General features: G+C 42.2%; 2 protein-coding genes across 2 annotated transcripts in view; both read left to right on the top strand.

Moving 5' to 3' along the window:
• Positions 1-392: 392 nt before the first annotated feature.
• Positions 393-4,731, top strand: LOC107594356 (delta-like protein A). The gene is made up of 11 exons (XM_016284366.1): positions 393-446; positions 541-840; positions 937-997; positions 1,077-1,334; positions 2,118-2,178; positions 2,271-2,401; positions 2,649-2,818; positions 2,934-3,150; positions 3,239-4,073; positions 4,185-4,419; positions 4,539-4,731. The coding sequence occupies exons 1-11, from the start codon at positions 393-395 to the stop codon at positions 4,542-4,544; spliced, it is 2,328 nt and encodes a 775-aa protein (XP_016139852.1). The 3' UTR covers positions 4,545-4,731.
• Positions 4,732-9,723: 4,992 nt separating this feature from the next.
• The window catches only part of LOC107594332 (serine/arginine repetitive matrix protein 2-like), a 14,274-nt gene continuing 11,110 nt past the window's right edge, over positions 9,724-12,887 (top strand). Inside the window, exons 1-2 of the mRNA XM_016284345.1 lie at positions 9,724-9,876; positions 10,661-12,056. Of these exons, the coding sequence (XP_016139831.1) occupies positions 9,762-9,876; positions 10,661-12,056 (1,511 nt within the window). The 5' untranslated portion in view covers positions 9,724-9,761. The remainder of the gene's footprint in view (positions 9,877-10,660; positions 12,057-12,887) is intronic.

The following is a 12,887-nucleotide window of genomic DNA, read 5'->3' as shown; positions in this document are numbered from 1 at the left end:
TGAGGAGGGATGCTGGACCAGTGACAAACCCTGGTTTATAATCAGACCAAGAAGGAACTAAAAGAATACACACGAGCATATTTTCAGCTTTTCTTCTCCGACCTCTGAGGATTATATCACTCCGACGGAATTCAACAAGTCCTTAATCTGGGACTTTTCAGTTTGTTTGGACACACTTTTTCTGGGAAGAACTGGGGATTCTGTTACTTTGTGCGCACTTGACATGAAAGGGAACTGCGTTCATGCTCAGTCTCTTCTGAAAGCAAGCCTCTTCCAATGAATCAGTCGGCCAAAAGTAAAGGCTTTTAATACGAGGGATCCCCTGACTGATCTGGGAGCAGCCAAGTTGCTCAAAGACTTTCAAAAACCTATTTATTTATTATTTATTCATCATGGGACGCTACTTGCTGTTGCTCTTCTCCATCCTGTACATGCTGCTCTGCCAGGTAAGACTGACTTCTCACTCTTGTCTAAATCTAAAGCAATGTGTTTACTGCTATCACATTTAGATCTAATATTCAAACGTTGATTCTTCTCCAGGCATCTTCCTCAGGCGTCTTCGAGCTGAAGTTGCAAGAGTTTTTGAACAAGAAGGGCGTGCAAGGCAACAAGAACTGCTGCAAAGGTGGACTGACCACACCTTACCAGCAGTGCGACTGCAAGACTTTTTTCCGCATCTGCTTAAAACATTATCAGCCCAATGCATCTCCAGAGCCACCCTGCACCTACGGAGGCACCGTCACCCCTGTGCTGGGCTCCAACTCTTTCCAAGTGCCAGATACCTTACCTGATGGCTCTTTCACCAATCCCATCAGGATGAATTTCGGTTTCACGTGGCCGGTGAGTACTAGTGCATTGACTTTGACTTTGAGAAGTAATTCAGAAGTAATGCTCAGCTCATTTTCTGATGGATGAATCTGTTTTTTGCTATTGCAGGGAACCTTTTCTCTTATCATTGAAGCAGTGCATGCTGATTCCAAAGAGGATCTGACAACAGGTATGTGTTCTCATAACAGAAAAAGAATGTTAATATGAATATTTTTGAACACCATGACTGAAAATCGTCTTCTATGCAGAAAACCCAGAGCGCATCATCAGTACCATGACCACACAGCGGCACTTGACTGTGGGCGAGGACTGGTCTCAGGACCTGCACAGCGTAGGTCGAACCGAGCTCAAGTACTCCTACCGCTTTGTGTGTGATGAGCATTACTACGGCGAGGGATGCTCTGTGTTCTGCCGGCCTAGAGATGATGCATTCGGTCATTTCACCTGCGGAGAACGTGGCGAAATCATCTGCGATGCCGGGTGGAAGGGCCAGTACTGCACAGAATGTGAGTAAAAATATTGTGTATTAATATAGTAAACATTGCATAAAATCCCATCACATTCTGTAAATGTAATGGTGTTTGTTTGAAAAAGTAAACCCAGATTTGAAAACACTGCATGCAACTTATTTAGAAAAGAGAGGGAGAAAGAGCAAGGGGAAAAACAACAAAGTTAACGGTTACGAACAACTTGTAACTAAAACCCCCACCCCCCACACTCACACTCCCCCTTCCAACCCACTTTCACAACACACCACTTGATTTATTCCAGTCGGGAGGAGGAAAGTTTTTAGGAATAATCTCACGCGTGCCATAAATTTACATGCTGGTGTCCGATTGGTTGGTCCCAGAGTGGGCCGGCTGCTGATTGGCTGGCGTAGGGGAGGTATTGTTTGAAGTGGGCAGCTGCCGGGAGTGCGCAGACAATGGAGCAGCTGTCGCCCGCTGGCTGCGCATACACCAGCTGTCCACTCTTATCTTCCCTACCCGGAGACATTGAGAGCACAGGAGGGAGAAAAAAAGTTTTGACCCACAGTGAAGAGAGGGAGGAAAGAAGGGTCCCCTTGTTTGTGAGCACCCTATTGTTGTCATGTGTTAAGAAGAAATTCTTCAGTGGTGATTAGGAGATTTGAGCATTTTTTAGCAAGAGAGAACGCTAATAGGTTTAAGTGACTCAACCTCCCTCTTCATCTGACATAAAATGTCCTAGTTAGGATTTATGGAAAACAAAGTTAAAATAAGAAAATGTGCCTCCATGATCCTAATGCAGGTGTTTTGTCCTCCTTACAGCAATTTGCCTCCAGGGATGCGACGAGGAGCATGGCTTCTGCGAGAAACCTGGAGAGTGCAAGTATGTTTATTTCATTGTTTATGTCATTAGCTATTGAAATCACCTCAAGGATCGATTTTCTAATTGGTCGATTTGTTTATTTTGTGCATCAGGTGCAGAGTAGGTTTTAAAGGCCGCTACTGTGATGAGTGCATACGTTACCCAGGATGCCTTCATGGAACCTGCCAGCAACCATGGCAATGCAACTGCCAGGAAGGCTGGGGTGGCCTCTTCTGCAACCAAGGTAAGAAAGCGAGCAGAGCGAAAGAGACACAAAAGATCAAAGAAAAGCCTTTAGAATGGCCTTGAAAGACTAAGTGACACAAGGATGTTTGGTAGAGAGAAGAGACGCTGGCTGAAAGAGAGATATGAAATAGACATTCAAGTACACAAGAGCGAGCAGCAGCTGTCCAGCTGCAGTCCAGCCATGTGTCGCTGCTTTGGGTCGGATTAATCCACACATGCTCAACATATGTCCGCCTCTGTTACAGATCTGAACTACTGCACACATCATAAGCCCTGCCTGAATGGAGCCACTTGTAGTAACACCGGTCAGGGCAGCTACACCTGTTCCTGTCGGCCAGGATTCACGGGAGCCAGCTGTGAGATCAAGGTCAATGAATGCACAGGAAACCCCTGCCGCAATGGAGGAAGCTGCACTGTGAGTGTAAATGTTTGCCAACATGTAAATTAGACTTGTCCACAAAGTACAAACCAATGCTTTTGCATTAAATCTTGTTCTTTTGCTAAGCATCCCGTTCCTTTTGCGTTTACAGGACATGGAGAACACCTACAGCTGTACCTGTCCACCTGGCTTCTATGGCAACAACTGCGAGCTTAGTGGCATGAAGTGTGCAGATGGGCCGTGCTTTAACGGTGGACGCTGTGCAGACAACCCCGACGGTGGTTACTTCTGCCAGTGTCCCACAGGATATGCAGGGTTCAACTGCGAGAAGAAGATCGACCATTGCTCCTCCAGTCCATGCTCTAATGGTATGATGCACTTTTGTATTTGCACTTCATGAATCTTTGTGATCAAAGGTGCTCCAGAATCTCATTCTCTTCCCTTTTTGGTCCTCAGGTGCACGCTGCATCGACCTGGTGAACTCATACCTGTGCCAGTGTCCCGAAGGGTTCACGGGTATGAACTGCGATCGTGCCGGGGATGAGTGCTCACTGTATCCTTGCCAAAATGGCGGGACTTGTCAGGAAGGGGCCAGCGGTTACATCTGCACGTGCCCACCTGGATACACCGGACGAAACTGCAGCTCACCTGTGAGCCGCTGCCAACACAACCCCTGCCATAATGGCGCCACCTGCCACGAGAGGAACAACCGCTACGTGTGCGCTTGTATTCCGGGATACGGAGGACGCAACTGCCAGTTCTTGCTTCCGGACAGAGCGTCCCAAATTGGCAGCGACGTTCCCTGGACTGCTGTGGGATCGGGAGTCCTGCTGGTGCTGTTGTTGGTAGTCGCATGCGCCGTGGTGGTGGTCTGTGTTCGCTCAAAGGTTCAGCAGCGCCGACGGGATAGGGAGGAGGAGGTCGCCAACGGGGAAAACGAAACGATCAACAACCTCACGAACAACTGTCACCGTGACAAAGACCTGGCCATAAGTGTCATCGGGGCAGCACCTTTAAAGAACATCAACAAGAAGATTGATTTTCACAGTGATCACGACGACTTGAGCATGACAACCGAGAAGGAGAAGAGGAGCTATAAGACACGACATGCTCCTGCAGACTACAACCTGGTGCATGAAGTAAAATACGAGGTGAAGCATGAGGTGAAACTGGAGCATGCTGGAAAGGAGATGGCGGTAAAGGAGTTGTCCGATAGCTGCGATGATTTAAAGTGCCAATCTCTACAGGATTCTTCCGAATTTGAGGAGAAGCGCAGGAAACGTCTGAAAAGGTACAAAATTGTGTTCGAGTATTCTTGTCCAAGATCATTTCTTTGAATATTCACTCAGTGTCCTCTCAAATTTAGGCATCGCTAACACGCTACTCTCTTTTTTCTTTACAGTGATGCATCAGAAAAGTCAAAATATTCAGAGTCAATGTATTCTGAATCAAAGTATTCTGAATCAAAGTACTCAGAATCAAAGTATTCAGAATCAAAGTATTCCGATTCGCTGTATTCCGAGTCAGCATGTGCGTCGGCATGTGCATCGGCATCCACGTCGGCTTGTGTCGACACCAAATACAAATCCGTCATGGTGATGTCGGAGGAAAAAGATGAATGTGTAATTGCAACTGAGGTGAGTGTCACATGTAGTTGACTTTACATTATGCAAAGAAAGTATGTCCATTTAGCATTCTTACCTTGAGTCTGAGAACTAACAGACGTTTTGTTGTCTTTTCCCTTTTCCCATCTCAGGTGTAATGGGCCTGCAGGAAGCCGATGCTCATTGTGTCCTATGGGAGACATTTTGAACTCCCTAAGAAAATGCTGCTGCTCGAAACCTTGGGTGGAAATGTCCCACCTCATGACTACTGCTGCTGAGAAACTAAGACTGATTAACTGATATTCAGGATGAGCTGGTTCTCTGTACTGAAAGAGGCACAGGCAGTGGTGGCCTGTAGGCTTGGAAACTTGTGGAAATTATAATGATGGCAGGAGTGTCATTAAAATATCAAATGTAGTTGTAAAATTTACCTGTAAAGCCATTTTTAAGGTGTTGGACAATATGTGTCCATTTTTAAATGTTTTTAACGTGGGTTCATCACACGAAAATGGCATTAGGAAAGAAGTAACAGAAAGTGAATACAAGAAAAGAAAAGTAAAGTATCGCAGTGTTTTGCCATGTGATGTCCAATAATGTGTCAGCATTGTGGCAACGTTTTAGCAATATTTTGGCAACATTTGCTGGTTTTCCGCCAATAATTCCCACAGGCTTTTACTGTGCCCAGAGACTGCACCAAACATTAAGGATGTTAAGGACGTAGTTTAAAATAAATGTGTCACAAATTGTTTTGCCATTGACTGTCTCTGTGACACCGTGGTGAAGTTGTGGTAACATTTTAGCAATATTTTGGCAACATTTGCTGGCCCCACAAGTCAGTGTACAAGGGACTACATCAAAACGGTGGATGTTCAGCCATACTGGCCTGTCTTGCACTGGGTTAAAATGTCACATGATGTCATATCCTGTCACATGACCAGTGGAATCTATGTGTAAGTACTCAAAAAAAATCTCAAAGTCTTCCAAGCCTCCGCTTTTTTGCATTATGGTTTAGAAAATGTATGTAATTTGTTTTTCGACGTAAAAAAAAATTACGTTTTGTGTTGTTGATGATGAATAATATCCTTGTTTGTATGTTTTTTATTTTCTTTTTTATAACAAGAGTTGTATGATTTAAGTTAATTTATTTTTATTTAAGTTGTATTTCTAAATATTTGTAATGTTTTTAAGATTATTTAAGTTTGCGTTTTTCCTAAGTTGTTCCTGTTACTTGCAAAGGCACTTCGGGTTGCTGGGATGTTTTGAGAAAAAGTTATTTAAAGAAGGATTGTAAAAATGTTATTAATGCTATTGTTTTCATTAACAGGCTTTTGTTTGATTTTCTTTCTCTGAATGAAGTTTTAGCTTAAATTATTTTTCCAAATAAAGATTATGAACTATCGAAAGTATTTCATTGTTTTATTAACTCCGCCACACACTTCTGTTTCACATACACTGGGCTTAAATGTTAAAACAGAGCATGTTTACATTCATATTTGAATGCTGACACAATTCTTACAGCATTTTCAGCCTAAAGAAAAGGCTGACAAACTTATAAACTACCAAAAACAAACTGCAAAACCTTTAAAGTGCTGTGAGACTGCTAAATTGTAGCCCTTTTTTCTAATAAGCCTCTTTTGTTTCGGTTCGCATTTTCTATCAGTCTTTTCTGGATGCTGGATTTATGACTTCTATATGCGCCACTGTGTAAGGGTTGGAAATGGTTCTTTAGAAAATGGGGAATAGATTGGGATGCAGGTTCTTTATAGGGATGAGAACGAAGCTAATCATTAACATCTGCTCTGGCCTCTCGGTCACCCCATACTGGGCTATTCATGGCTTTACCCCACATTCTGCCTGTTGCGGGTGCATCGCTCAAGAGAAGGGCCTTTGAGAAATGCCGTCAAATAGCTGCAGGATGTTTACAAGTTATCCAACCAGACTAGAGAGAGAAATTTAAGGCTTTGGGGAGGGGAAAAACTGAACTAGTTGGCACATTTCCTAACTGGATGAAACTACTTGGCAGGTATTTTGGCAGGAAAGCCTTGCTTGATTTCAAACCCTCATCACCAAAACTACAACCAAAACCAAGAAAAAAATAAAAGTTTTTTTAATGATGTTCTCTTGAGCTTTCTATTAAGAAAAAGTTGGTTTGAGATTTTGTATCCTAACACTGATGCAGCTAGAGAACAAAATGTCTTTTGTTGAGCTTTTATGGCTAAACATTAAGCTTGAGGAGAAGTTCAGAAGAGTTCTGGCTGAGGTCTCTTACAACACTCATCAATGGAGCTCTGGGGAACAGGCAGAGTCACACAATGTAGCGGCGGACAATAGCAGATACAAAAGGGCACCATTTGGGAGAGGCAGTGTGTGCCTATGAATGGAGGGAAGGGAGGGGGCAAAGAACGACAGATGTTGTCTGTCCTCCTGAGTCAAAGCGTCCTGCAGGCAGAAAACACCAGCTAGACCCCACATGGCCATGGAGGAGAGACACAATGGAGACCCTTCAGCTCACGTCTCTTGGTCTTCTCTGATATGTTGCAACGTAACTTTAAACTACTTCACATTGTGCTCCAGTAAAGTACTTCACTTGATTTAGATATTCATCCTGAGATCAAATGTTAAATGCTTTATTTAGGATAGTTTTACACTTTCTTTTCATCAAGAGCAGCCTCACTATTATTACTACTCATAGTTAAAGTTATGGAGTTTTCAATACCCTTAACACTTAGCAGCCTCAAAGTAACCTCGTACAACACCCTAGTAACCACATAGCAACACCCTGGCAATCGCTCAGAACACCTTAGCAACTTCACAGCATTGCCCTGGGAACCACTCAGAACACTCTAGTAACATCATAGCAACACCCTGGCAACCACTTAGAACACCTTCATAGCAACCCCCTGGCAACCACTCAGAACACCCTAGCAACCCTTATAGCAACACCCTGGCAACCACTTAAAACATCTTCATAGCACTGCCCTGGCAACAACTCAGAACACCCTAGCAGCCTCATAGCAACACCCTGAAAACCACTCAGAACACTCTAGCAATGTCATAGCAACGCCCTGGCAACCACCCAAAACATTTCAGCATCAAGGTGGTGTGTTTCGCACAGGCAAACACCACATAAATTTACTTTAGAAAATGTGCAAACAAATAAAACAACTGAATGTTTGGTTCCTAAAGAGTAAATATGGGTGTGGCCTTTTATATTAAAATTATAGTGCAATCGTAATATTGCTTTTTGTCAGAAGGCCTTTGCCAAGTGCAACCCAAGAAGATTAAAGTGTTCTGCACTTCAATTAGCATTAGAGCTTGAGATGCCAACAGTGTGACTTCATGGGGAAAAAAAGGGGAATAAGAGGTTTGCTCTGTGATCCCATTGCATTTTAATGAGCCGATCATGTACAGTCCTCAGGGAACAGACCGTAACACTATATTCCGGCACAACATGGATGCTAAAATACGAAACAGCAGCGTACTCGAATCACAAAGTCATCAGTCACGTCCAACTGAGCTGCGAGAGCATGGCTCATGCCCACCGATGCTGGATATGCGCCGGAACCAGCAGGTGAAGGACCAGAGTGTTGGAAAACTGACTGGGGAAGAACCAGAGGCAGAGCTGGAAATAACTGAAGAACACAGAGGATGAGGAGAAGAACATGTGAACTGGGAACAGGAGCACAAGGAAGAGGACTCGGGTGCAACAGGGACAGACCAGGTGTGATGAAATAGTCATGAGGAGAGGCAGAGTCTAGCTTAAGTTACACCTGCCGCACCTAAAGTAATGAAGGAAAGAGCCAGAGGAGGAACGCCACAGAGATGGGAAGACGCTGGCAAGGGCATTAACGAAGTCTTGGGAGTGTTGAGAAGGTTTGTGGAGTGTTTTATTTGTGGACTTCTGCTTTTGGATTGACTTATGTGCTATTATGTTTCATCATTGCTGGTTACTTTTGTCTTATGTTAAAAGGTGCATGTCTTGCTAACCTTGCATGTCTCATGCCTCAAACATATATGTAGATGTTAAATTGAGTTACTGTAAAATGTAACATTACTTGATTAGTAGCTTGAGCTCTGGCATAAAAACCATCTAACCTTTAAGCCTCAAGGAACTTGTTTAACCCATGAGCTACATTCAAATATCCTGTTTCTGGTACAGATCCTGCTAAGATTGCACTTATCGCTGTATTTAGGAGTTAAAAGTCTCTACCTTCACCTCAGTGATGTAAATTATTCAAGAGTGCTTGGATTCCATCACAATCTGGCAATCAGGGAAATTAAGGTGATGCATCCTGAACAAGCAGCCGCTGTGATGTCAGTTTTTCTGCGCTACTTCGTCTCTTGACATGACCGTGTGCATCAATCTGGTGTGTATTGTCAATCTGAAAGGCTGTCAGAGTAACCAGATGATCTACAATAAAACGAAAATCAGATAATTAAAAAATGCATTTTGTTGTTTACATGCAAATTAGTAAATGGACAATGCAATAAAGTTTCTGTCTATACAACAAAATTTCAACAGTGCACAGAAACACACACACACACACACAAAAAAGAATCAGACTAATGGGCAAAAATCGGTTTTGCTTAAACCAGAGGTGCCCAAACTATTATTATAATTAACTAAAACTGAAACCATAAAAACATTGTTACTAAAATAACGTTTTATAACATAAATTACTTACAATTTAATTTCACCTAGCAACATTTCTAATTTTTTAGTTCAACTTAGTGTACTAATAAATAAAACTAAAATTAAAATACATTTATTCAATTTTTAATAAAACAACAAAAGATATAGACAAAAAAACGTTAAGTTAAAAGTTAATGTTGCATTATTTCCAACTATTTTATATAAAAATTTAAACTTTTAAAAATCGAATTCATTTATATTCTCTACATTTCAATTAGAAAATAAAACAAACAATATGTTAAAAAAATTAATTAGAAATTAAGTTACAAATTAATTTCAAAGAGAAACAGAAATTAAAACAAAGAGTGTTGCGCCATCTGCTTTAATCAACTACTAATCAACTTCTCTGCAAACCAGGAACAAGTAGCACAGTGTCAATTTTTATAAAATTGTTGAGAAATTTAGGCAAATAGATAATTATCTACCAGTAAGAGCACTGTATACATATTGAATTGAGTTGAGAGATGCATAATTCCACAGATAACACAAAAAAGTTGCATGTGGACTAACTTATCAAGAAAGCAAAATGTAAAAAAAAATTGTCAGCAGAATAAATCTGACGATCTTTTATGTGCAGACACAAGCAACAGCTCTAGACCAAAGCGTGACCTCTGAGAGTTGACCTGAAGAACTCAACTGCAATCTAAAGGAACAATTATTACTGAACTAAGAGACCGAAAGCATGACTCGACTGGAACCTGCTCTCCAGCGCTCAGAAAGTCGCTCTGTGATAGAAATGCAGAGCAGGAGAGGGAGCGCCAACACAAGCAGAAGAGGAAGTGTCAGCCAACACACAGGTGAGATTTAACCCCGTAAAGCCTTACATATGAAATAATAGTCAGAAAAAAACTTTTTTTTAAAGTAGAAGAAGAAGGGGAAAAAAGGGCCAAACTGGGCAAAAATATATAATTTGGTGCAGTAACTGATATTTATTTGGCTAAAAAGCTTGTAATGTAAATCAATGAGATCTTTATAATAGTAAACAGACTACTTACATAAAAAGCATTTAAATATCAGTTGTCACTATATATTTCCAAATAATAAGTCTTAGTAAGATGTAATTGTAATTTCAAAACTTATAATGCAATGCAATACAATGATGACTGAGAGAGCCTCAAAAAAAGTTCCTCAAAAGCCTGATGGCTCATATTTGAAACTCACATTTTAACATGTTTTTTTCTTAAAAATGATGTGTGGATAATCAAGTAAACCAAAGCTGCTACAGTCCAGTAAATGTTCATCTTGAAACATTAACAACATAATAACAATAATTCTTGCATTTACTTTTATATTTACAATTTGAACAAAAGGCCTTGCTAAAAAAACTGTAAAGACATAAGACATGTAGTAGATTGTGTACAACAGGGCTTGATAATTAGAAATGTGCATATTAATTATGATACAGTAGGCTTTATACTGTAGGTCTGCAGAAGTGAGTGTATATTAGTATATTTTGTCCTGTGTATTCAATAATCAATGAACAATACTTAATAATGTTAATTATTTAACCATTTAATTATTCATTTATTTTAATAATTTGTATGCATCAGCACAATATCAATGCATATCTTCCTCAAACAGAGACTAGAAGAGAAGTGGAACAAAGCAGCAGCAGCCGCGCCGTTTTTAAAAGAACCAATCGCTTCCTCTCACGGGACAGGGAACAGGAAGATGGCAGTCCTCCTGCTCCCATGCGCCACTTCGAGAGAGGCCACCCTCTTCCAGTCACCCACAGTCCTGAGCGCAAAGCCACCATCCCCTTCCGAAACCCAGACCTGGGTCTCCCGTCCAATAGGAGGCGCTCCAACAATCTCAGCAACGAGGCAATGAGTGGCCTCTCCCCCCAGCGACACATGTCCTATTCAAATTTCAGACGTGGGGACAGCCAATCTCGTGCAAGCCCTCGCTCCGGCAGTCCGAGATCTACCAATGTTTCGCCACAAAGGCGAGGGGAATCGCACAGTTCGTCCCATCGCCGAGGTTCCGCCGCACACGGTCACCGGATGTCCCACACGTCCTCTCAGCAGACTTCTGGGAGATGCACTCCATCACGAAGACGAGATTCGGTGGTCACGTGCACCACATGTCCCTCACAAAGCTGGGGTCCAAATAAAAACGGGGAATCCTTTAGCCCCGCCAACAAAAGAAGCCCTTCCCAGAGCTCCTACGGGCACAGCTTGGATTCTGAAAAGCTGTATAAGAATCTCAAATCAATTGCAAGTTCGGCTGAGTCAGACGCCTCTGAAGAAAGGAACGGCTGGTCAAAAAGACATTCTGATGTGGAAATCAATGGCGATTATAACAAACGCAACCACAGTGGTCGCAATAGCGGTCGCAGCAGTCAAAAGAGTGGAGGCCGCAATACTGGCTACAACAGCCGGGATTTCTCTCCAACAGGAGGCTACTGTGATGACAAAACAAGCCACGTCAGTCGAAACAGTGGTTACAACAGTCGCAACAGTGGTTCTAACAGCCCTGGTGCCTCAACACCTTATAAAAATGATGATAAACATGGTACACTAAAATACGGTACTTTGAAAAACAAAAGCCGCAGGAATGGCGGATACTCAGACACCACAGACAAACAATACAGATCTGATTCCCGCCAATCTATAAGCCCCACCCACTCCCCTCTAAGCCCCGCCTCACCTGCATCAACGCCAAACATCTCTCAATCAAGGTGGAGCCGGAATCAGGTTCCGTCCCCTGATTTGCCCAAATCCCATGCCTTAACTGCAGAGACGGATAAGCCGGTCGATGATCGGAGCAGAAGCAGCATCAGGCGGGGCTTGGAGGCGCTAATTCTTTCAGAGAACACCAGGTCTTCCAGTCAACCAGCAGTGCCAGAGATGACCATTGAGGATTATGTGATCATAGCTGATATTCCCCGATCTAAGCTGTACCCTGAGGAAGAAGAAGCAATAATAGTCAGAAGGAGGACACAGAGCCGGAGCCCACGCAGAGACAATCAGCACAGGTCAGAGATTTGAAGAGAGATGGAGAGTGGTACCACGTTTGCACTGACATGGTGCTGGTGCTGATGCAAAAGCAGATGCCTAATCTGAGCATTTCCACAGAAAAAATAGTGGCTCACGGAAAGTGATGGACATCCCAAGACAAGTTACTACAATCCCTTTATTTCCAGCTTCCATCTTAATTATAATTAAATAACTTGTGTCCATTACATCAGTGTTAGCAGAAGTTTGGCAAACCAAATTACTGAATGTTAAAATAAGGTCTAAAATTAAGCTTAAAATGTAAATAAACAAGTAAAGTACAATATCAGGCGTTTGCAAACTTTTTGATGGATCATCAGATACGAAGATTCCCAGAGGATGGACTATTTTCCTAAAAGCTGTATGAGAAAAATAAATATTACAGTACATCCTTAAAGGGGTCATATGATGCGATTTCAAGTTTTGCTTTCTCTTTGGAGTGTTACAAGCTGATTGTGCATAGATAAGATCCCTGAAGTTGCAAAGACTAAAGTCTCAAAACCAAAGAGATATTCTTTATCAAAGTTAAGACTCTGCCACGCCCCCCTAAAACGGCTCGTTCTAACACGCCCCCACATATCTACCTCACTATGTGGGAATATTAGCATAATGCCGCCCAAATGCGCACGCAAAGAAAGAAGGCGTGGTTTCAGTAACCGCAGTTAGTGTTGAAGCAGCATGTCAGGGAGACGCTGTGTGTTTCAGTGCAAAAGCAAAAGCACTTTATTTGGCCTTCCGAAACTTGGCGAAAGTAGATGCATTTAGGAATCTTTAAGATTACTTACAACAGAACAGCAATACATTTTATGGAC

The sequence above is a fragment of the Sinocyclocheilus grahami genome, unplaced genomic scaffold, assembly GCF_001515645.1.
Source record: "Sinocyclocheilus grahami isolate Dianchi unplaced genomic scaffold, SAMN03320097.WGS_v1.1 scaffold181.1, whole genome shotgun sequence".
Classification (NCBI taxonomy): Eukaryota; Metazoa; Chordata; class Actinopteri; order Cypriniformes; family Cyprinidae; genus Sinocyclocheilus; species Sinocyclocheilus grahami.
Note: the sequence above shows the minus strand (reverse complement) of the source record. Positions and strands in the feature narration are given on the sequence as shown.

What these genes read in the sequence shown, in the direction of transcription:
- LOC107594356 (XM_016284366.1), top strand. Translation starts at nt 393, where the DNA reads ATGGGACGCTACTTGCTGTTGCTCTTCTCCATCCTGTACATGCTGCTC. An exon ending in GGGCCAGTACTGCACAGAAT is followed by an intron (nt 1,335 to 2,117) that starts GTGAGTAAAAAT and finishes TCCTCCTTACAG; the next exon opens with CAATTTGCCTCCAGGGATGC. An exon ending in GCAATGGAGGAAGCTGCACT is followed by an intron (nt 2,819 to 2,933) that starts GTGAGTGTAAAT and finishes TTGCGTTTACAG; the next exon opens with GACATGGAGAACACCTACAG.